The sequence below is a fragment of the Etheostoma spectabile genome, chromosome 11 (genome assembly GCF_008692095.1).
Source record: "Etheostoma spectabile isolate EspeVRDwgs_2016 chromosome 11, UIUC_Espe_1.0, whole genome shotgun sequence".
Lineage (NCBI taxonomy): Eukaryota > Metazoa > Chordata > Actinopteri > Perciformes > Percidae > Etheostoma > Etheostoma spectabile.
The window spans coordinates 476,803-501,848 of record NC_045743.1 but is presented as its reverse complement, the minus strand read 5'-3'; the positions used below and the strand labels follow the sequence as shown (position 1 = coordinate 501,848).

General features: G+C 41.5%; 1 protein-coding gene and 1 long non-coding RNA gene across 2 annotated transcripts in view; one reads left to right on the top strand and one right to left on the bottom strand.

Moving 5' to 3' along the window:
- Positions 1-5,232: 5,232 nt before the first annotated feature.
- LOC116697898 (uncharacterized) lies at positions 5,233-14,351 on the bottom strand. The gene is made up of 5 exons (XR_004334074.1): positions 14,145-14,351; positions 12,977-13,016; positions 11,924-12,034; positions 10,475-10,505; positions 5,233-6,450 (listed from the first exon to the last, which is right to left on the bottom strand). It is a non-coding gene; the product is annotated as an uncharacterized LOC116697898 (long non-coding RNA).
- Positions 13,742-25,046, top strand: part of rnf17 (ring finger protein 17) — a 31,545-nt gene continuing 20,240 nt past the window's right edge. The window contains exons 1-13 of the mRNA XM_032529461.1: positions 13,742-13,946; positions 14,480-14,592; positions 19,628-19,725; positions 19,887-19,968; positions 20,889-20,978; positions 21,108-21,211; positions 21,361-21,520; positions 21,998-22,074; positions 22,218-22,292; positions 22,680-22,957; positions 23,099-23,188; positions 23,599-23,757; positions 24,635-24,806. Coding sequence (XP_032385352.1) covers positions 13,877-13,946; positions 14,480-14,592; positions 19,628-19,725; positions 19,887-19,968; positions 20,889-20,978; positions 21,108-21,211; positions 21,361-21,520; positions 21,998-22,074; positions 22,218-22,292; positions 22,680-22,957; positions 23,099-23,188; positions 23,599-23,757; positions 24,635-24,806 — 1,568 coding nt within the window. The 5' untranslated portion in view covers positions 13,742-13,876. The remainder of the gene's footprint in view (positions 13,947-14,479; positions 14,593-19,627; positions 19,726-19,886; positions 19,969-20,888; positions 20,979-21,107; positions 21,212-21,360; positions 21,521-21,997; positions 22,075-22,217; positions 22,293-22,679; positions 22,958-23,098; positions 23,189-23,598; positions 23,758-24,634; positions 24,807-25,046) is intronic.

The window sequence follows — 25,046 nt, the reverse complement described above, 5'->3', positions numbered from 1 at the left end:
AAAGTGAGGCCATTAAATGTGAAAAATGATGCTGTCAGTTTACTAGTCAAACTTAAATCCACAAAATGACAAAATCACCTTTTTAAACTATGATATTCCAATTTCAGGTAATTTCAATCCGGAGAAACATGTTTGCAGATATGCAAATAAGGTTCATTGTACAGCTCAATAAGATGTTCAAAGTCTTTGGCGATTAGACTCCATGGCTATACGAATATTTTGGATATGTGTATAGGGGTAGAAAACCATCAGACGAAGGAGCCAGAAGACCAGACCGCAGGAGGTTTCAGACCGGTCAGCTGGAGTAGATGATAACTGGAGGTGGAGGGTTGCACACTTTGCCTGCAACGACAGCTGGTAGCAAAGGGAGAAACAGATTTTTAAAGCATTTCAGGTTGAGAGCATTGATTAAGAGTTAGGTCTTCCTGAAAGGATTTACGCTGAGCTACATTTCAATCAGGAGAGACTAGTTGCAGCCATGCGACAGATGTACACAGCTTGATAAAATATGCATTTATTTGGATGACAGCTGAATTGATTTAGGAGTGCATCGATTAAAAGTTAGGTCTTCCTGAAAGAATTTACGCTGAGCTGCATTTGTTGGATCTGCTGTCGCTGTCTTACAGTCTTATGTAAAGCTCTTTGACTTACCCTGCATGAAATGTGCTATACAAATAAAGCTGTCATGCCTTGTTGCACGCTGGGCTTACACACTCAAAGGCTTTTTGAAGTGGATGATGCCAGCAGTCGGAGCAGATGATGCGAGGGTAAGAGAACAGGGACACACTGTGAACTGTCAGGTTTGGTTTAAAATCGGAAGTCATGCACAGCAGCAGTGGCTTGTTTTTCATTGAGTGGGGGATCCGTCTTTTTCTAAGGAAGAGAGAAAGAGGGGCCTGAATATAGGAAAAGAAAAAAGGAGTAGGTGGTAGAAAAGGAACAAAGGAGAAAGGAAAAGTGAAAGATGACACAAGGAAGTCAAGGAAGAAGAGGGGAGGAAGGAAGGTAGTAGAAAACAGGAAAGGAGCAAGCCTGGAAAGAAAAGAGTTGGTTTAATGGCAGGGTTCAAGGGATGGTAGAGGGGGGAGAAAGAGGAACACTTGAAGGAAAAAGGAAGTCCGGTTTTGTTCTGGACGAGACCCGGTGTGATCTCAGGTCGGTTCCAGCCTGCAACAGTCACCCCTGGTTAATCATCATCCGTCTGGACGCCGGCATTCATAAATCTGTGCAAGTCCACTGAGCCGTCCACCCACAACTCCCCATCTTCTCCCCCCTGCCCCTCCCCCCCCCCATAGTCTGGTCAGCAATACCAGCCAAGCCTTCAGGATGTCAGAAATCTTTTTCCACCTCGTCTTGAACTCTACATCCGTCTTACCGTCAACTCAACTCAACATCACAAGGCTCTACTCCTGCTCCGACACGGTGCCATGACACGTGCCATGACCCGGCAGATTCCCCTTTCACACCAATCTATATCTCTCTATAACAGAAGAGTTAAGCATTAAACGCACGCGATGGTCAACTCAGGAATGCCTACTATCTTTCTGTTGATCAGGTGTGTTGTGTCAGACCCAATTCTTGACATTTGTTATCAACAGACCTCATAGTCAAAGTCAACTCCTTTTGTTTGTTAAATTCCTCACTGTGCACCATGCACTAGTCTTGACATCCCATCATTACTGTACAAATTTCTTCCACAATGAAGGGTGAAAGACATAGTCACATACAATATCCTCGTTATTTGAACAGGCATGTAAAATATGCCAGGCATGCATGGGTGAATTACAGTTTGTGGTTTTATTGTCATCTTGAGGTGGAAATAGGGGATTACAGAAACGTGAGGCATCGAGGAATATGGCCAGGCCTGTACCGATGGGGGGCAAAGAGTTTATAGTACACTATGTGAAACTGGTTCTGCTCCTTGCCTGACCTAAATTTAGCGAGACGGTACGTAAAATCGGATGTCATATTATACAGGCAGAATCCTCATGTGGCCCCTCGTTCCACACAGTAAAGCAAAGTAAAGACAAAAACCCACACTTTGCTCAAATATTTACAGTCTCATTCAAACACCCTTAACAGAGTGCTGGGGAGATTTTAATGAAAGCTACCACGCAGTTTTTTTTCCAAAGCTTCCCTTTTTTTGGCTGTCTTTGCTGGGTAAATACACTGCGGTAGTCCAGTGATGTTGTAATGTTCATTCGACAAGAACAAGCCTTAATACGCAACAATACCTCAAGCTCGTTAGGTCCATTTTCCTGGAACGTGCAAGATGATCTCTGCAACCTCTCACGTTTTGACACAAGCTTTTAACAAAAGCACAGTAATAGCAATCAGGCCTACATTTAGGCTGGCCAAGACAAATACAATAACTCTATTTCTAGGTCACGTGCATGTGTGGACACTGATGTCATCCGTTTACTGTGTTTCTCCAAAGCTGTACTTGGCCCATGCGTTACACTTTCTTTTCAGCGATTGGCCACTTATAATCAACTCCTGCTCCTGGTTAAGTCGTGTATGTCTCCCCAACACTACCTGTTGCCTTAGTAACAGTTTGTTTTACAGGATGATGCTGGTGGAGCAATTCAGCAAGCTGTCTTGATGTTTTGGGCATGTAGAATTTATTCCATGTGTGGATGGCTGTGGCGGTGCTGTAGCGAGGGACAAGTCATTAGTGTCAGTGTAAACAGGGAAGGTGTGTGCACAATCTGTCTGGCTCATGCTTATCCTCAGCCTAATAGATAGTGAAGGCTCTGAAAGCAAATAGAGAATTCATAATGGATTAACTAATGCAAGAATCCCATCTGATTCTGCACGCTGGACTCCACAAATCCAAAAGCGCTACTAGCGAGGTTCCCATTGTGTCCAAATTCAACAACTCTATTCATCAAGAAACAAGTGGTATTGAGTAAACAGTGTTTGGTCAAACTATATGACAAACCATGGTGCTCAATGACGGAACAATACAGTCTCTTTTTAAATGTTTATATGGTTTATATATGTGGCATTAGACCCGTGTAATGTGACAGGAATCATTCTGCTGCAACAGAGGTTTTTACACTTCACTGTTTCATTTTTTTTTTACACCATGGTCTTAACTCAATAAAAAAATCCGAAATCTGAAATGCATTAACAGTCTAGTAAACATGAAGGGCTTTTCTTAGAAATAAAAAAGTCTAACAATGCTGTCCTTAATTTAATCCCAGGTAAAATAGGAGCTCAAATGGAATACACCACCAAAAATCAAACTTGTGCATGTGAATGGAATGTACCATTTGTCACTTTCATAGCAAAAACTCTAGCAAAAAGTGTACAAACCAGCAGTAAACTCCCCCTTTGTGCTGGACACAAATATCATGGTATATTATGGATATTTTGATGCAGGTGTTTGATTCTCAAAATATAGAATTTTGGCGGAGTGTCCCATTAAGTGTCACACGTTTTTCCACCTCTTTTCATCTAGCAACATCCTGTTAAGCGACACTATCTAAGCGTGATGTTAATGAGTTAGGAATGCATGTGACCTGACATGAATATTATTAAACAGACATGTCTGTTTCCTTTGCCGAGTGTCCTGGTGTAGATCTTTTCATTATACTGACATCCATCCCTCTGAGTCAAATATACAAGTACACACACGCTTGACTATGTGTGTCTAAATGTATGCATGTGTGCGTCAGTGCTTGTGTTGTGGTCACACAGCAAAGCAATGTGCCTTCTTGTCTGTGTGCTTTAGCATTAATGTAGCAAATGTCAACACAGGAAACAAGTGTAGAGCCTGCAGCTGGCAACCCAAGAATTGCACACTGAAATTAACATGAGGGGATGTCGAGTAGAGTCATGTTAACCATGTTGGCGATTACGCCGTGCCAGTGGGTGAAGAAGGCCCATTTATGGGAACATATGAAATGTGACTGGCAGAGAGCAGCAGCTCTAGGAGAGACAGACAGAGGGGGCATCAAGATCAACTCAGAGCCTGGAGCAATCAGAGGCAAAGGAAAAATATAAAAAAGCAAAGAAAGGAGTCATGTAAAACTAGGAAACAAGAGACAAACTTCCATGAATTCTCTTGCACTTCCATTTAACAATTAAGTCACGTTAAAATTGGGGAGAGAACAGAAAAAGAAGGACAAGCTGTCGTGTGTAGGCTACGTAACTCTGATGAATGATTCAAGCTTGTGGCATCTATACTATTACATATACAGTACACACTGATGCTTTTCATTCCATTGTAACTACTGGGAGCAGATTCTCTGGTGTTACGATACACTGAAAAGTTGATAAATGTTGTGGTAATGTTCATTTTAGCTGCTTTACAACTCTGAGATAAATGGAGATTTGGAGAAAACAAATTGCACAAATGCAAATTGGTTGAGCTTCAAATAAGAAGTGTTACACATAATCATTGTGCAATTCCAACCACAGTATATTGTTGAAGGCTTTTTGAACTAATTCCAAAACCACTGTTTAAGAAACTTTATTGCCCAAAACTATCTGCCCAGACTGTAGCTGCTGTCTTACACAGTCTGGCCCTGGGAGAGGATACAACACCATTTATGATCTAACATTTTAGGAAGACATTCTGTCAACCATTTCCTCCAGCTTCAGATTACAGGGCCGTGAGTGCGCACGCGGCGCCATGACACACTTCACTACCACATTAGCCTTTCTTCACCTCCGAGACATTCACCCAGGTGTTTCTCCGCGGCCACTGTCACGGTTTACTGTGGCTCTGACTGACAAGAGGGCGGACAGGCTCTCTGTAAGGGGTGTAATTATGGCTGTTGGTTTAGCAGAATAAGAGAGAGAGAGACAGAGCGAAAGACGGAGGACAATAACAGACTCACTGCTTGCCAACGTGATAAAGGGAGAGGAGGAAAAACAAAAGGATGTTTGAGATGACAGCGGAGAACCACAGAATTCCAGTCAGGTATTGGAGCAGTGTGTGTGTGCGTGTGTGTGTGTGCGTGTGTGTGTGTGTGTGTGCGTGTGTATGTTTGTGTGTGTTTGTGTGTGTGTGCCAACACTTTTGATTGATTGATTGATATCTTTATTTCGAACATGCAAGAGAAAGTGTATAAAAATAAAAATAATAAAAAGAAATAATAAAACAAAAAAATTGGAGAGAAACATAACAAACAAAGTATCCTTCTTTAACATCCCTCTATTACATGTGCGAAAAGGAGTAGGAAGAAGTAAAACTTAAATCTCTTGATCTCACTTTGTCTTTACTCAATAACACTAAAAACCCAAAATATTCACACTATGCCTCTTATCTCCCCAGAGTCAATGTAAAGTCACATACAAACTTAAAGGTAATTTCTAATTACAGGAACATTTTATTTAATGTGAGGATATTTTAAAAACGTTCTTTTCTTGCATGACCTTTTCAATGTTTCTTCTCTCACAGGTAGCTGTGTTGCTGAAGGCTGTCAGACAAGTAGTTGCTGAGCAGGGACCCTTAGTCACAGTTTCAGAGTCACTGCATTCACCTTCCAGGATACAAGACATCTGCTTTCCCTCTTTACTTTCAAGGGCACTTTATGTCTTTATTTAATAGTCAACAGTGGAAAGATGTCAGGGAATTAGGGGATAGATTTGCCATTAGGGCTATGTCAAACTAAAAGATAAAACAATTTTAAAAGATAGTGTTATTATATCATATAATATATATTATATACTATATCTTGACTTGAAATTTGATAAGATGAGAATTGAATTGGACTGTGCCAAAAAAGACAAAAAAAGTTTTTTTTATGTTATTGATTCCCAATTTAAAAAAAAGGTTTAATCTGCTATCAATGCTGTTAAATGTTGTGGATAAAGGTCTGTGTCACCATGAAGCTACAGAGAATACGTTGTAACGTTATTGTGAAAAAACAATTTTTTAATCTAAGAGTATGAAGGATCCAGAAGCACTTTCACAATTCCCCCTGCACACAATATTTCTCATGCTGCCTGCATGGAAGCCAGAGAAGACATAGCTTTAATATCCCTCTTGAGCCTTTGGACTTGCTGCTCAAATACATCGCCAACTTTCCTTTCATTTGTCTCCTTAGTCCTGGCTGAAACTATCATACTCCTGCTTCTCTGGACCAGGTGTGTGTGTGTCACTGTAAAGTAAGTGTGAGTGTTTACCGTAAATCCCAGGCTAACAGTTGGATGATTAACAAGATATCTGTGCTTGTAGTTCACAGCAAAGCAGATCTTAAGAGACAAATTGTGGTTCTAACTGCCTCTAGTGAAGCTGTCAAGGTTTTGACATTTCCCAGCAGTGCTTTGAAGCAGCTCACCACTTTACAGGGCAAGAAATAGTAACTTCTGATTCCTGCCAACAAGCCCAGGTGTGTGTCTTCTGCTCCAGTTTCCAAGAAAGGCAGGTGATTCAGGATTATGATGCGTGGGTGTTCAGGTGTTGTTTTTTTGGTTCCGGTCCCCATATTTGGATTCCTGTTAACAAAGGCAAACAGTTCAACAAATTGGATGGGGTTGAGCTGCTTCTTCATTTGCTATCTAGCTGTCTCTTAAATTAAATCCAATTGTCACTTCCTTAAATATTTGAAAGAATGTTTGGAGAATTAGTTGAGAGCCACGCTTGAAAATCAGTCTAAAATTTGCAGACTAAACCCAGTCAGTATCTGGTGTTAGTAGTTGATACTAACACCACATACTGACTGGGTTTTGGACCAATATTTGAGAGAAAGCCTTTTGTGTACATAGAAAAAGTCTTAGATCTTTGAGATAAGCTTATGAAAAATGAGGGCAAAAACAATTTTGTTCAGTGTAAAACCAAGTCATGTTTAGACTAAACAACACTGATGCTTAAGCATACTGTATGGTGCACCTGACCCTCATTTTTTCGTTTGCCAAAGTTTTTCTGTTTTAAATTCCAGTTGAGTCACCCGAGCATCTGTTCCTCCATCTGACTCATGCATTAATAATGAAGGTGGAAGAGAGCAGTTCATCAGTGTATGCCAAAGATCGGATGGTGAAATGCGTCCAATGCGCAAATCATGTCTACTGACAGATCCCACCTCTTGACAAACAGAAATCTGTCAGCAGTACGTTTAACCGTCAGTCCTATGACATACAGTAGATAGACATTCAACAGAGATGAGAGGGGAGATTTTTTTCTTTTGTGTCTCAAAGTGAACAATATCATTCCTGCTGCATCCATCGGGAACTTTTTGGCGCTGCTGGTATTACTTGTTGTGTTCTTTTTAAATAATAACATTTGATGTAGTTAACACATTAGTTTTGTATTGCTGGCAGGAAAAGTGCATGTGTTTTGTCATGAGTGCTGCTTTGCAATTGGTATCTTAATACTATCATTAAAACAAAAGCCATGACCAGCAGCTCCAAAAAGTATCTTTTCCCAATGGCAAATGATAGCTTGGTGGATTTAGAGGCTAAACTTTGTCTACACTATGTCATTGCAGACCAGAGGATCCCATGAAATATTTCTGTTGCTCATACTTAAAAGGTCAGTTCACCCAAAATCCTTCCCAAAACATTTTTTCACTCACTTGTGGTAATATATATATATATATATATACTATGCAGTTTGGGTTTTCATGGTCCAAATTTTGTGACATCTAAAATCAAAACCAAAACTATCTGCATGGCTAGACACCACTATGTTTTGGCAAGAATGGAAAAGTTCTTACAGTATGAATGTGTATTTTGTCCTACTTTTAAAAGAATGGATTTGTACTTGTGACAAAGTAAATCAGCCAATATTAACTTTGCCTTCTTTCCAACCTCTTCACCCGTCCTATTGCCCACCCAGGAAGGCCAAGGCTCTCATTGCCTCAGTCCCACCACAGGGCAGCTGACAGGTTAAAAACACACACACAGTCACGCATGTTGTTTCTCACACACGGTGAAAAATATCTCCCTTTTCCACACACTCTCCCACATAGATCCAAACCCTCTGTGCCGACCCCCACCTCGCCCTGAGAAATGTGCCATATCGATGCTGAGAAGCAGGTCAAGCATTCTGCAAGTGCAGCAAAGTGAGATAATTCCAACAGAGACTGCTCTCGGCTTACTATTAAAAGACCCCCAACCCCCCTCGTCGCCCCAAAAGCATCCAGTCTCCGCCCCCCTTTAGACGCAACCCTTCTCAACTCACACAACATACAAAGCAACCTGCTCTTCCAGTGGCACTCTTTACACTCTCTGGTGTTAAAGGCCGGGTGGCAGTGGTGGTGAGCTAATTGTTTTTAGACTGGACAGGTCATTAAATGCTACACGATAAAGTGATAAGTGAGCCTCTAAGAAGCTGCCTGATTGGTCTGATCCCTCGTTCTCTCCCACCCTTTCCCAATCCTTCCCCTTGATGTGGATCCATGGGATGTTCAACGGGTATTAGGTCACGGAGCTGGTCTTAAAAAAATGCAGTGGCTCTGCCACCTCCACCCTCTAACTCAGTGGTTCTTAACCTGGGTTTGATCGAACCCCAGGGGTTCGGTGAGTCAGTCTCAGGGGTTCGGCGGAGGTCAAGACACACACCCGACTCATATGATTCGTGATGACACGCCCCGCTTGGCCATCATCAAAAGGGTTCGGTGAACGCGTATATGAAACTGGTGGGGGTCAGTACCTCCAACAAGGTTAAGAACCACTGCTCTAACTATTCCTTTGAGGGGATAAGGAGTTGAGGGTGCAAGGAAGTGTGACCAAGTGTATGTGTGAATGACTGCACACGACCATGCACACGAGCGTGTATGTGTAGGTATGTGTGGATGTGAAAAAGGAGGGGAGGGAGGAAGGGTGACTAAGGACACAACAGGTTTACAGGCAATATGCCTAACTTTGGGTTGTTTTTAACGAGATTTTGTTGGAGCTCCTATGGCCTGGTGCCCTCTTTTAAGGTGTTATGTATGCCACTGGCACCAGAAAACTTTAATTCAATTTCATTAACTTTAATTTACAAATGATCTCTACTAGAGGGGTGAACGTAACTCTTCCAACAGATATTCCCTCATTTGGACCGCAGAGCCCACACGACACAACGAATGGAGGCATTCATTATGTGTCTCCGCTCATTTACACAGGTTTTTCTTTTAATTTCACCCATCTGGTGATGCAGGGATAAAGTTTGCACCAACCACATCAGAGACCTGGGATTTGATTCCAGTTTGCAGATTCTCTAAACTGGTTTTGTATTCCAATGAACACAACTGGTCATGTTTGTTGATGGGAAGCCAGCGAGGGACCATACTTTTTGCTGCACTAGCAAAACCTACTGGTTGGTCCAAGTGAAGTTTATTACAGATAAAATGATACTGGTGACACCACGTTATGAAAGTTGCGCATATCTCTCAACGCTGTGCAAAGGTTCATTTATGACTGTGTATTAGGGGTCACAGCACACATGTAGTTATGGAGCCTCTACGCACACAATAGTTTCAAATTCAATGAAGAAACAAGGCAGAGCATCCCACTGTCAATCATTTCACAAAATAAATAATACAATTATTAAAATACATTAAAACCTACTGTATCTGTGGTTAGATTCCAGTTAACCCTTTTCATCCACCCTAAATCTGGCTTTAGCAAGGACAAGGACTGCTGTACATGGGTAACTGAGCTATTCAAACTAGGACAAAGAAGAGGAAATAGGTTGGTAGGTAGTATTTATAGCAAGAGTATTGTACTGCATTGCATTACGGCATACAAATCTGCCTATTTTTCTGGTCAATTTGAGGTTCCAGAGCATGAATGGTGGAGACGAATTATATTTTAAAATAAAATGTATTTCTATCTAGAAAAAGAAAGGCAGGAAAAACATAATGTGATGGGGCAGGCTACATGGGGTAAGACAGACCAAGACCAAAACTGCTGCTAATGAAAAGGCCTCGAGCCTGAAGAATCCCTCAAGGCTGTCAATTGGCAATCTGCAACCTATGGCTATAATGGGGCCATTTTGAGTGTATTGTGTACAGTATGAGACATCCCCCATCCCCACTATCAACATCATTGTGCATCATGTGTGTTAAAGTGTTCACTTCATAAAAAGAGCAGTTCTGTGTGTGGTTGTGTTAGCTGACCTGGATCTAATCATAAGCACTATTCTCTGCCAGATATCCGCCAATCAGAAACACAGGTTGACTCCAGAGAGGTAAAACAAAAACGAAAATGTACAAACATGAGAAACAATGTGTGTGAAATTGAATAAATTTGATTGACTTGCCTTACATCTATATGTTACACAGTTTTTTGGGGCTGAAAGCAATTCATTCACTCTTGGAGTATGATTGTTCTTTGTGTAATAGTGAGACTTTCTTTGATCAGACAAAGGGATTGGGGAAGGTACAAAGCGACTGTCATTTGCCATCATCCCTGTTCTCTTAAAGCTGTGTCCTGCAAGGGTGGGGGTTGGGGTGTGTGTGTGTGTGTGTGTGGGGGGGGGGGGGGCAACCACTTAAAGCCAATCCATGAGCCTCCTGGGCTTTGCATTTCTACTGACCTTTTTATTCTTCCAATTGTCAGGACCCAACCTGAAAAGACAGAAGAGGTTATTACCACACTAGGGGTCAGTGGGGCTTGTTTGGAAATTCAAAGGAAGCTAAAAGGTTTCACAAATGAAAAAAAACAAAACATGATGTTTCTATATGTTAGAAATGTTCTGAAGAAACATCAAGGTTTATAAACTCCTTTCCAATGGTCTTGTTAACGTACCATGTGGTTCATCTGAAGGTTCCCAGACTACATTTGACTATTTGCAAGTTGTCATTCGACTTCATTTAATATTATCATAATACTTTGTGACCTTCAGGAGGGAAACAAAGAGGTAGGAGGGTAGTTGTTGTTTTTAATAAGACATTTGAGGTACACACAAATAGACGGCTTCCTAAAGACATCATCCCCTGTCACAAGTGATGACCCACAATAAGTGATTCATGAATAAGCTGGACTGTAACAGTGAAGCGGATGGATGGTTGTACAAGGCCTATGTGAGACATCAGGAGGAAGCTAACGAGACCACACACTTAATTAAAAGCATCATTAATGAGAAAGTGACTTTATAGGGGTGTGCAGCAGGGTTATTGTTTCTACGGAAGCATGAGGGAAATCACCCGAGGATGGGAAGTGACCCACATTTGGGAAGATGGGGGCGACCCCCATTCCCCCAACTGGCACCCCCACATCCCGCCCTGGGCAAGCAGCTGATTGGTTGATTACCCATGGTAAACATGTCTACTATCCCCAACCCTGGTACACACACACGCACACACACACACACACACACACACACACACACACACACACACACACACACACACACACACACACCCTGCCCCCCTTCCAGTTAATCATTCTGACCTGGTAAAGACCAATGGCCAGATTCCTTCAGTGTCCAAATTACATTCAAATGTAACTCCACACTCTCTCCATCTGCTGGAGATTTTTTTCAGACTGGAGGATGGAGAAAATATTCTTTTGTTTGAAAGAAAGAGAAATTATATGAGAGTTATTGGTAACAATAGTCATTTTCTGTGTTGTATATACTTGTGTATTTGTTATTTCCCCAATTAAAAAGAAGGTATCCCAGATACGTTTGAAGTGTCAAACGTCCTTGGGCCATAAGTTAACTGATCTGAGATGTTTTCCTGCCTCCCATTAGCAGACAGGTGTATTTTATACCTGCAGGCATTTTGACACCCCACACAAGGTTGGTCTACTTTCTCTTCCGATTAAAGCCAGGAGCTGTATTCATTTGGACACGTATGCAGAGGTGGGGGTTGTACTGTTAAAACACATGTATTTCAAGTTGTTCTTCGGGGCTGTATCCTGCCAGCTCCAAATGGAAAGACCCCCCTTTGATGCGCTGCACTTTCATTCCTCCCTCCAGGGATTTGGGTGAACGCTCTCTGAAGGTTACAGTTTTGGCTGTGTTGCATACTAGATGATTTACCTTTACCATCTGATACATGCGCCTCTCTCCTCTCCATTAGCTGTCACTTCCAGTTACTTGTGCTTCGCTGGGTGGCTGACCATTGTCCTCAGGCGTCGGTGCTGCTGGCGGCTGTGCTCAGATGGAAAAGAGGAACGACATGCTGGCGTTAGATCTGCAGCCTTGCAATTGGTTCAAAAGGAAACAAAAGAATATTTCACACAATGCAACATACAAGATGAATGTGCATTGTGATACATACAAGAAATGAAAGATAATAAAAAGTAAAGAACATATACAAAAAGTTACAAAAAAAACGGTTAAAACACGGTCAACATGGTGCAAGCTAATACTGTTTAAGCCTATAGCTACTCAGACAGATCAAAAACTAATGAGCTTTTCCTTGCCTTGCATATGTAAGCATCTTTCAAAAAAGAAATCCATTACCACCTGTAACCATAGATCCAAAGACAAAAGGATGTCAAACTGGATATTTCCAACAAGTGGAAATGTTCAGTGGGGTGAAATGTCATGCCGGAGATGCATGGAGAGTGTCTCACAGTATCTATCAAGGATTGAAGTAAATATTTGCACATTTGAAGAGCTTTAAGGTTCAATTTTCCATCTGGCCTTTGTGAACCCATCATCTCACAGACCACTTGTGTCTGCCTTAGTCTTCAGCACCCCCAAGTGCCCACAAAAAAGAATACATAGGCAGGACTCTCAAATTAAATTATGTCGTTGTCCTACATATTATTCATGTAGCCTATAAATTAAAGCTGAACTTTGTACAAACCTCAATTCAATAAATAGAATTCCATCACTGATTAGTACAACGCAGGCTGATCATGGCTGGGCAAAATGAGGGTCAGGTAGGTTATGTTTGTCTACAGATATTTATTTTACAACAATGAACACATTCAATCATGCATACCTTGTTTTTTAGTCATCAATCATATGACAATTTCTGCAGGACTACAAAAGATCTGAGTACACTGCACAATGCATGTCCCTATGGCCCATACTTGTGAAGACATCACTAGCATTTTAATAAAGCTACAAGAGAAATATTACCTGGTACATGGCAAAGCACATCAAGGCCCAAATGACTGAGCTATGAAAGACAGAAAGCCAATGTAATTAGTGTGATAATCAAAACACATTTATTCATCATTACTTACTTACATTAGTTAGTTGGCCAAGGCCCGGGACCCCAATTGACAGACCACTCTACCCACAGTCACTTGTTTTTTGAGTGTGTGTTTTTTTTTTAGATTATTTTTTGGGCATTTTAGGCCTTTAATGACAGGACAGCTCAATAAGTGCAGGGGAAGAGAGGGGGAATGGCATGCAGCAAAGGGCCGCAGGTCGGAGTCGAATCCGGGCTCACTGAGTCGATGAGTAGGCCTAAACCTCTACATATGGGCGCCCGCTCTACCAACTGGGCTATCCGGTCACTTTCATCAGTTGGTATTGCCCACTGCAAACAACCCCTGTACACCCCCTGATTAATACACACAAAAACGTGCAACGTTCTTTTCTTTTCTAAAACAGTCATTGTAGCCTACATATTTTTACAGTTTTTTTTTTTTTTTTTTTTTTACATATTTGTATTGCAATATTTCTAATTATTTGTGTCCTTTACTGTGCCGTTTTCCCCTTTTCGTATGTAAATGCCCCAAAAGACAAGGCCCATGCAAGTGAAAACTTACTTTGGCAATACCTATGATTCTGATTAGTGATTACTTAGTCCACAGACCAATAGACGGCCCCGGAGTTCATGCATTGGCTTTCTTTTCTACCCTGTCTCTCTCTTTAACTGTCTATGGTCTCTCTATCCAAGGGCCCTGAACGCACCTACGTAGTGACGTAGCGACTGCACCACGTTCTAATTGACGTTTGACCTGTTTGAGCGACACCTTTGCATAGACTAGCTACCCTGCTTTATGGGCGTTAGACGCGAATTAAGACGAAATGATGGACAGAGTCGACAACCCCAGCGCTGTAACTTGCACGTTGTGTGGCGAGGCATACACTCTGCCTGGTAGGATACTTACATCCCCTTTCTTACAGTTAAACGCTCCGTTGTGTCGTGTTTTTGATACCTGAAGTTTGCTAAAAGACGTCATTTCGTCTAGCACCTAGCAAGCCGTTGGTAGAAGCTAACAAAAGCTAATGTTGCTAACAGGCAGGTGTTTTGGCAGAGCCTTGGAAGTTTTAAAGTGAACATTAGCTAGCTAACCTCAGTTTTCTTTGGAGCTCTTCAGGTCGTTTTAAGGTAACACCGGTGCGCGGTAACTTGCCGCTTCTCAGTCATTTCAATGGGGAATAAGCGGCATCGGGAAAGCGGTTTTGATCACGGCGGTAAGGGCATGTGAAGGGGTTGCCACGTGAATGCGCACAGACTTTGCTCTGCCACCCAGAGTTCACCATGCTGCATGGATGGAGGTTACCGCCGGAATGCCGAACTTCCGGCGGTAACTTCCGGGTGGCAGGAACCGCTTTAAAATACTGTAAACATGTCACACATGGAATATACTAAAGATAAAAATGTTTTCTTGCTGTTTTCTTTTTCAGAGGAAGATGTTGATGGCAACCTCCCTCGTGTGCTTTTATGTGCCCACATCTACTGCACATCTTGCCTGCTGTCCATTCAGTGTGACGGTGTCATTAGATGTCCAGAGTGTGAGGTAAAACTACCAGCATTTGTACTGTTGAAACTACAGAGTGACAAAACCCAAGTATTGACTTAAGCAAATTTAACAGCTTCCCAACATTAGTTGGTTTAGGGTATTTCCCTGTTTCGCACAACTACAACAGTGCCTGTTCAAAATATGCCTGTTTGGAACGAGCCGATGGCTTGGCCTGATGTATTGCTGCTTGAAGCTTTTTCCAGAACATCGTACCCTAAAATTGCTTACAGAAGGACCCCGAAGCACTTAAAGGTGCTCTAAGCAATGTTGATGTTCAAAGTATTTTCAAACAAAATAGGCTCGTTCGAGATGAGCCAGGTCTGCGCAGAATCGATCACCGGCGATCGGCGCCCGTTGCATGCCGGTTAGATTTGTGTCCGACTTGATCCCGACTTGCTCTGACGTCATGCACACGTGGGCAACGGAAATCTCACGAGAGCAAGGGGGCTGCAGGTCTGAGACCAGGGGCGCAGGTCTGAGACCAGGCGGCGCAGTTGCTTTTCACCGACTGCAAGAGCCAGGCGGACCCAGAGCATGCTGGGAAACGCCGGCTTCTCCGCTGATTTAAAATCTGATTTGGTTTACAACATAATGACGCTTTATATAAACTTTTTTATCGTTTTTGAATTGGAGGGGTTTTAATTGCTTTTCTATGTCTGATTTAAAGATTTATTCTGTACAGAATACATGTTGTGTGGCTAATAGTTACGTTTAGAAGTCCGAGAGACTAAATCTGATCAGATCACGGATCATCTACAGTGTGTTGTTAATTAAAATCAGCAACACATCGCATGTAGAACATCATGACAGCTACGCTGTCATAATTAGAACAACTGGAGACTGTGTACCAGCTGATATGTGGGTCTGATTATATTTTATTAAATCGGAATCGCACCACAGTGTTTTTGTCACTTTCCTGTCCAGTCTGAAGGCGGCTGGAATCGGCTGGAAACTGTCCGACTTTCTGTCCCCGCCCCCGCTGCTGCCGCCTGCTCTCGTCCACTTTACAGGCGAGGCGCAGTTCATCTCCATCCATCCATCCATCTTCATCAGCTTTATCTGGTATCGGGTCTCGGGGGCAGCAGCTCCAGCAGGGGACCCCAAACTACCCTTTCCCGAGCCACATAAACCAGCTCCGACTGGGGAATCCCGAGGCGTTCCCAGACCAGGTTGGAGATATAATCCCTCCACCTAGTCCTGGGTCTTCCCCGAGGCCTCCTCCCAGCTGGACGTGCCTGGACCACCTCCCTAGGGAGGCGCCCAGGAGGCATCCTTACCAGATGCCCGAACCACCTCAACTGGCTCCTTTCGACGCGAAGGAGCAGCGGCTCTACTCCGAGCTCCTCTCGGATGACTGAGCTTCTCACCCGATCTCTAAGGGAGACGCCAGCCCCCCTCCGGAGGAAACCCATTTTGGCCGCTTGTACCCTGTTCATCTCGAACGAGCCTATTGAGACTAGCTTGCCCCTCCTTAATTTCGTCCCCTCCCTTCTGTGCTTCCGTGCACTAATCTCCCACCCCCAAATCCTTCTAGATGGTCATCGGCTGGAACTCTGGAACACTCTTTGTGTATAGTTCGTGGTGCAGGTGGGCACAGTTTATTTATTTTGTTGTTGTTTGTAGACTCTGGGTTATAGCCTATAACACGTGTGACATTGCTTAGAGCAGGGGTTCCCAAAACTTTCAGCCCACGATCCCCAAAGTAACGGCGCAAGTGACTTGCGACCCCCCCCCCCCCCCCACACACACACACACACACACACACACACACACACTATAAACGTGTATAAACATTGCGCGCAACCGCGCATGCACTATAGGCGTGAAAATCAAAAGAGCTGTTCCCTTTTTATTTATTTGCTTGGTTTTATTTTAAATTTAGCCACTAGTTTTATCTTGTGTTAAAATCATGGCTAACGTATGCTATTTTCTAATCATTTTTACATTTTTACTTCTATTTCTGGAAATCAACTTGCGACCCCCCCCTCTCTGGCTATCAACCCCCCTGGGGGTCCCAACCCCCACTTTGGGAATCACTGGCTTAGAGCACCTTTAATATGCAACCCCACTGTATAACCTTCTAACTTGTATACAACATAAACAGAGTTTGACATTCGAGTTAGAGGGGGGAGCAAAAAAAAAAAAGTCCATAACAAGCACATATGGACACAACAAACATGCCAAATAAACACGTTTATTTTTAAAGAAGTTTTAAATTACATTGTAACAATTTATGTTACAATTTGCCCTTATGAAATCTATTGAGATGCCTCTCCAAACTTAGAAACAAAGCGCAATCGCACCATAAAACGTTAAGCCACGTTAGGAAAACAGATCGTTTAAACTAAGTGAAATAAAACGTGTACAAGTCCAACTCTACACAAAATGCGCCATCAATTAGTGAGAGGAGATTTATATAGATGGTATTTAGGGAACCTTTATTGCAACGTTGGCATGGCAAGATGTCCACACTAGTGCAACAGTAACTTTTTGATTTTTTTGCATCTTGCACATGTGTCGACAATGGTCTTAAGGGAGAGCTACTTGTCAAAAAATATTTTTTTTACCAAAGCAGTATACAATAAACTGTAAGATGTGTTACCTACCACCATTTAGTTGTTTTCTATTATTTAAAATATTCATAAAATATCTGGTCATGCCAGATGTAATTATTTCACTAATTTTTGAAACCATGCAACTACCCGTTTTTGTATTGTTTTCAAAACAAACTCCGCATGTCGTAGACAGATTGAAACATGTTGGACTACTACATTCACCTGAATGAAAATGTTGCATATTCAAAATTTACTCACAAAATATCACAATTAAATGTCTTGAGCACAGACATTTGCGTCATGGACTGATGGTGGAGTGCCATATGTCTCCCATGTGGCTCGTTATGACAGCAATCAGCAGATATCTGCATTAATGGACCACCAGAACCGCACCGAGTAGAGAGACGGACTCACAAGGACCACGTAGTCAGCCAGCGTGCGTGCGTGCGTGCGTGTGTGTGGCAATGAAAATAAAGAGTTTGTTTAACTACATTTTAGTGTTTTCTTTTTTGTCAACGATATAGCATGTTGATTTTGCCACTGTCAGCGTTTAATGGGGCGGGGCTGTGTCGTTGTATTTGGTTAACAAATTTAACACTTCAGATGAGTTGTTAATTTCCAAACAGGCTTAGTGACTTGATGGTTAACGTTAAAGTATGGATTTGATTCGCGGGGGTAATTCCCAATGGTAATGTTCTTAGTGTTATAACTAAGCAGCACACTTAAACCTCAGGACCCGGGGTGAGCATTGAGGGTGGTATAGTGAAATCTGAGTAAGAAGGAAGAAGCGGTGAATTTACAGCTCACAGCAATGTAATACGATAGTGTCTGTTAGATCCTGACTGATATATTAGGCATTTCCCGATCTATCGGTATCGGCATTTGTAATTGACGATTTACAAAAACAAAAACAAAAAAAAATCATTCATCAGAATCATTTATAATGACAAATTAGTCTGATAAATGAGTATTTAAAAAATAAAATAACTACAAATAACTAATGTTAGGGAAATCTGTTTGTTTTGTAACACGATTCTGGATTTTTTAAAAATATATATCGGCATATCGGATTTTTAATTAACCAAATATTTGTATTGGTATCAGCCTTAAAAATCTGAATTGGTCGGGCGCTAGTGTCTATACGATCTTGTGTCGGCAAAACTCCATTTATTAAGTTTTCTCTAAGCAAAATTAGAGATGTACCAATATTGTCTAAAACGCTGGTATCGGGAAGTTTATGCACCGATCCAATACCACATAATAAAGCCCTAAAGAAAATCTACATTAAAGTAGTTTATGTTCTTTTTCCATTATCAAAGTGGATGATAAAAGAGAGTTCTATGACGTTCATTGTTTTTGTTCATGTTTCACAAAGAGTTAAACCTGAGCCAGACCAACGACAAAGATACAAATCATATCAAATCCATACAGGGATTGTAGTATACAGTTGTTAAAACATAAAAAAATGACACACTGGTATCAAATATGTACTCAGTATCGGCCAATACGCAAGTTTAGGTATTGGAATCTGTATCGGGGAGCAAAAAAATGGTATCAGACCATCTCTAAGCAAAATGCAGAGAGAGTGAATTTAAGCTGACTCCTCTGAGTCCGATCTCCCACGTGCTGCACTCGGTTTCACTGAGCCTACTAAACCTGACAAAATAAATGGCATTACATCAGCGAGTTCAAACTGCTTATTGTGCGTAATTTGGACTGACACTGATGCACGTTGTTCTGTATCTGGTGCGGCGCTGCCACTATTGGCTTGTTTTTCCACTTCCACATTAGACTTTTTTTTTTTTTTTTATTATTATTTCTGCCATGGTTCAGTGCAATCACTGCATCATTTGCCACTCTGGGCATTTCCCTTTACTGCTTATCTGAGATGGCAAACCTCCAGACAAAACCTTTTTTTCTCGCCTCCACCTCAGCGATCAGCACCTCCAACGTCACAAGAAGTGTTTTTTTTTGTTTGTTTTTTTCGTTTGGTGCGGGATAACCCGTAGTGATTGGACAAAGAGTGACGTCGTGGGCGCATTTAAAGTCATTTCCATATGAATATATGGGAGGAGGCAAGGCAGGGTCGGTGGCTCGTTCACGTTGATTGTGATGTATAAAAGAAAGGTGTTCAGGACCTGGCATTCGCCTAGTTGTATACATGTGAATATTTCTATTTGTAGGTACTTTACAAGATTTGGCTGTACACCATCTTTTCGTATGAAATCTGCGCAATCTTTTATGTGAGGCCCCAGATTCATTGGGTACCCAGGAAACCAAGTGTGAAGTAGATTGTATGAACGGTTCGTGCAAAATTTCAAGGAGACACGCACATATACAGAGGTTCATCTGTTTATTAGAGAAACTCAATTATTGGATTGGCTGTTGAATTTGTGATTTGCAATGCATCAAGTTTAAGGCTGCAAATATTCATGTGGTTGGATGACATTAAAAAAAACAAAGCTCACTCTCTACAGGTTGAGTCAAACCTTCCTGAAGGTGGGGTGTTTGGCCTGCAGGAAGATAGCAGAATCATTGGCCTCATCTACACTTCTAAAATGAACAAGATGAAAAGGTAAAATGCCCTTTTCACTGTTAAGATGAGCCACACTACTGACACTTGTAGTTTAACAAATGTTTGGCCTCATTATTGTTCTCATCAGATTGTATAATGGATCTTCAAAAGGATACGTGTCTTAACTTTGATAATTGCTTTGGTGTTGTAATCTCTTGAAGGTGTGAGAGATTTAAGAATCGCAAAAGGAACAAATTATCACCGTCCACAGACAATAACGCCGATACCAAGCAAGTGGAGCAGGTATGTTTGGGTGAACACAGGAGTTGCTGTTGGGGAATAAATGTTGTCATGTCAGCCATCAACATTAATGGTTAAACTGCCTGTTGGCACATTTTAAACTTCACAGCACTGTGCCATTACTCCTATTCCTTAAGACATGGATTTTTTTCAGTCATGTGAGATGGCATTAAGTCTCACGAGTTTGGGATAAAAACAGTGCTTGCAAGTCTGAGAGGAAAATGGTAAATTGTCCTCAGTGGGTTGGGAGTGAGGTACTGGACAATATACAGTACAAACACAGCCCAAGAGGGAGATGACCAAAATTGATTGGCACAGGGACTACACCAATCAATTTTGCCAGACTGTTTTGATTAATTTACTAGTAGATGTATGTGCAACTTCTCACTTATTGTCAAATGCTTTTAGTTCTGACAGAATAATTACAGATAATGTGGCTAATCATGCCTGGATATAACTTGAGAAAGTCTAATAGAATATTAGATGTTGCCCACTCAGGTGCGTAGAGATTTCTCTTGAGGGACTATCTTTTTAGATATTCTGAATATATCCCTCTGGGTGAGGCACCCATGGGGCAGATCTGATACGCACTGAAATATTATATAACCTGGGAATACCTTGGGTAGCTCGAGAAAAGGTTGCCTGGGATACTCTGTGAATAGATACTGACTGAGGTATATGTGTTACAAAATGCTTCAGATCAGATCTCAAGTTGTTACTTAATCTCATATTATACTTTGAGCATTGGCATTATTATTATTATAATTGACATAAATTTGTCATCTGCCCTTACGTTAAGCTCAGTGAATCGGTCAGGAGGATGCAGTTGTGGTAAAATAAATTATTCAGATATAACATGGTTATTTATGTATGTTCTGTTATATCAGGTTATGTTATGTCATGTTTTGTTATGTTTAATTCAGCCAGCTGATATTAAGGACATTGAGAAGGCGGTGGATGAGGCGTTGGTCCAAGCTGCAGAAAATTATGCCCTTCTGGACCACATCCATGAGGTGAAAGCTGCACTAGATAAAAAAACATCTTGAAGAACTTGATTTTAGACTCTTGTTGTTTTTTTTGTTTCTCTTTTACATTTTCTGTGTGTTGCTGGAGTGTTCCATGCCTGTGTTTCATCTCTGCAGTCTTTGATGACTGGCCTGGCAGAAAAGTTGAAGAGAGAGAGAACGGGGTTGGAGATTGAGATCAAGCAAGCTGCAGACAAGGCTTTACATGCTATTCAAAAGTGGTATGGATATAAACTGTGCTCGACAAGAAGTCTTTAGATTTTTCAATTGTATTGAAAACACAGGATAGTTTCAGGCTAGTTCCAAGGTTTTCTGAAGAAAGTCTGTAAAGCCACATTTGTCTTGATGAATGTCTTTTCTTTGCCAACAGGGGAAATGAGCAGCTGCAAAAACTGGAGGAACAATTCTCCACCAGCCAAGCACAGGTGTGCTGTGTCCAGGAGAGGATGAAGGCCCTGGATATTGCCATGAAAATGGCCAGAGAAGTACGCCGTGTCCCCTTCCTGGAGCAGTACTGTTCTCTGGATAAGGTATGAAATGTTACGTTCATTTACATCCCAACAGATACTTTCAAATAAGCACACAACGCATAATCAGGTACTATAAAACTCTGGCTGTAGCTGTTTATCAGAATCAGAATCGGCTTTATTCGCCAGGTATAACATACAAGTACACATACGAGGAATTTGACTTAGGTTGGAGCAAGCCACCGGGCGGCAGCTATGGAACAGCGCCACCACACGCTTATCTCGACAAGAAAACAATGCAGACAGCAACATGGTACAATACAACATCACAACATAATGCACAAGACAACACACAGTTCATGTGGACACACGAAGGAATTTTTTGAGGTGGCATTGAGAGGGAGCGAGAAACACGAAATCGAGGCAGACAGACGGATATTTTCCAACAATTTCCCCATATAAAACAATAAGTAGGCAAGCAAAATGAATAAAATATAGTGTGTTTGTATTTTTATTATGCTGCTTGTGTGTGGGTTACAGGTTCTGGAGACGTTGCATTCACCTGTGGATAACCAGTCGTTTGATATGAAACGCATTACTATGGATTTTGGAATGAGGTTTGTCATTTTTAGCCTGTTTAGTTGTTTGCAGTATTTTATCTTAGACCTTATGTGTTATTTCACCTCTAGAACAGTATATTCATGACACAAATAAACATCAATAAAAAAGCATGTGTGTTTTTGTGCGTTTCGTGTTCCAGCTGTGTTTTCTTGTCAGAATGTGAGAACCAGAGTCTGTCGTTGTCTCTGAAGATGGAAGTTAGCAACCCAAAGAAGTGAGTCCATGAATATTGAATATTGTTTGGTGTATTAGTTTTTAATGTAAATAAAGTTTTGACAACATCTTAGATCAACTGAGATAATGTTCTGTGGCATCACAATTTTGAAGTACAAGTCACAAGTTTCAAATGTCTTTTGTAATGTATGCAGCTTTTTGTGTTGGGGGATGCTCTTGGGTTTGTGCCCAATCTCTATTATTTAACAATAAAAGTGGTGCCCTCTCCTGTAATTGCCTCAGCTCTTTCAGTTTAGCATCTGCAGCTATAAGCTGTTGAGTTCATTTGCATCATATTTTTAAATTACGTTCTTATTTTGTTATGTGACTCATAACTCATTTGACATCTGCGTTTGTAAACCAAGTCCTCTTGCTGTTCCCTATTTAGCTTGTCAGAGTCTCCACCCATAGATGTCCGGGATGGCTTCAACAGAAAGTCCCCCAGGCAACGGGCAAAGGGCAGCAACAAAAACTGTATCTTACCCAGTTGCAACAAGTTCCCCACCCCACAAACCCAGGACCAGAAGAGCCCGGGAGCTAACACTGTGTCCTCTCCAAGTCCTACACCTCGTTACAGGCCCAACCTTTCTAGCCACAACTCGTCCTCAGATCATGAAACTCCCGATGTTATTGTTGAGGAGCTTGTAATCCACGAACAAGAGAACGGTGTGTATGACTTTGTCATGTGTTCCTGTTTGACTTTGATTTAAATAATGTCAGATTCAATCAGAACATTAAATCGCTTATGATGGAAGCAGAAGAGAAGCCTTAATAATTTTTTATTAAATGCTTTGTTTCTTTCTGTAGCTCTCCCACCCACTAGCCCTGAGCTGGCTAATGACAAATGGAGAGGCCCCAAGAGAATAAAAAACCTGATGTTGAGCAATAAGAGGAATGGTAGGGAGAGTCAACTGAGTTATAATATAGTTATTTATGATATTGATGTTGTACCTCTTTGAATCAATACAATATTTGCCTGAGATGACTCACATTTAAAGACAGCCTCTTCCTTTTGTTTTTGCAGAAAGATTTTTTGATGATGAACCTCTTTGTTCATCCCCTCTCAAGTCCCTTCTCCTGCTTCCATCCTTTCTTTTTTCTTTCTTATTCCTTTGCATCTTCCGTGCATCCTGCTTCTCTCCCTTTTAACTGATGTTCACAAAAAAATGTTGAAGGTACAATTGTAGTAAAATGTAATCCCATCCTCTAAGTTTTTGTATTTCAAAATTCCTTATCTCCTGTCCTCTCCCTATTCCCTTGATAATACATTTCCTCCCCTACTGATTCTCCTTGGTCCTCTCTTCTAGGCACCCAGTGGGTGGTTGTTACCCACATTGTGAATCCAAATCACTTCTACGTCCGCTACTTGGCCGAGAAGAAGGACAGCGAGATCCTATCTAAGAAGATCCAATCCTTATGCAACGAACGCAGTTCTTACTTCACTTCTAGTCACACGGTGGAGACTGGTGCGTGTGTGAATGCGCGTGTTGTTATTATGATGAATTAGTTAGTTGGCCGATGTGCATTAAATTTAAAAATCTGTAGTTAAGTGAATTGGATGGTTTGATTTATAACAACAACAACATTCTCTCCATGATAATGGATGAAGAGATACCACTATTCAACTCATATGAGTTCATTATGTTAGACTTTCCCATCAAATAATATTGAGATTGCAGGGTTGGGTACGGAAAGGCGGTGCCAATAGGGCATCCGTGCCGACGTAAACCTTAGTAATGAGGCTGAATAAGAATGGAAATTTACATTACACTACGACTTTACACTCTACAGCTGGTAACGTTAGCCTACCTTTAGCTAGCAGCTGGATTAAACACGGTTAAAATGCTGACAGCTAACGTTAAACTGTGTAAAGTGTGACTGTATTTAACTTTAGAGGATCCAGCAACAGTCTGCTCTGCAGCAGCTGCCGTTGTCGGAAATAAACAACACAGACGGTGTGTTCACTTAAAACAGGTAGCCTCGTGGTGCATTCAGGGTCATTGTGAAACACCCTTTTCCCATCTGGTGGTTATTTTTGTCGTTTAACAGCAATTTACTGGTGAAATAAGTTATAGTTATTACATTATTATTAAATCTTACCACATGGCCTTAGCCATAAACAAGCCGTATTTTAATGTTGCAGACTGTTTAGTACCCTTCTTTTTTCTTTTTTGCTCATCTTTTTCAACTTTTATTATAAAAGTATTGCTTTGGCATCAGTAGGGGGGAAAAAAAACAAACGATACCCAACCCTATACACCACTCAGTCTCTCAGAGTGGAGTGAAACTTCCTGGGTGCATGATTCAGCCTTTGTTGCTCTGCTCTGCTCTTCTCCTCTCCAGGCTCCATGATCTTTGCAAAGTGTAAAGAGGAACGCTGGTGCCGGGCCAGTGTGGCTGAAGTTTTGAGGAAAGGATGTGTGGAGGCTGTGAAAGCCTGCCCAGCCACCCAGCTGGCCAGTATCCGAGTCTTCTTCCTTGACTATGGATACTGCAAAATCATCACCATACTGAGGTACACAAACAAAATTGACTTCCTATTCATGTTTTCAACAGGTTGAAAATGGAAGCTTGCGGCTCAGGCAGGGACTTAAGCCATTTTCTAGTAAAATGTTCAATATAGTGTTCAAACACAATTGACCCTAATCCTCTTCTGGAGCATCAGATGGTCCACAGAAAGGAAAAAAATCAACCTTCATCCTGTCAGCTATCCACTGCTTCCTTACGTTTCTCCAGAGTTTCCAGCTAAATCAAT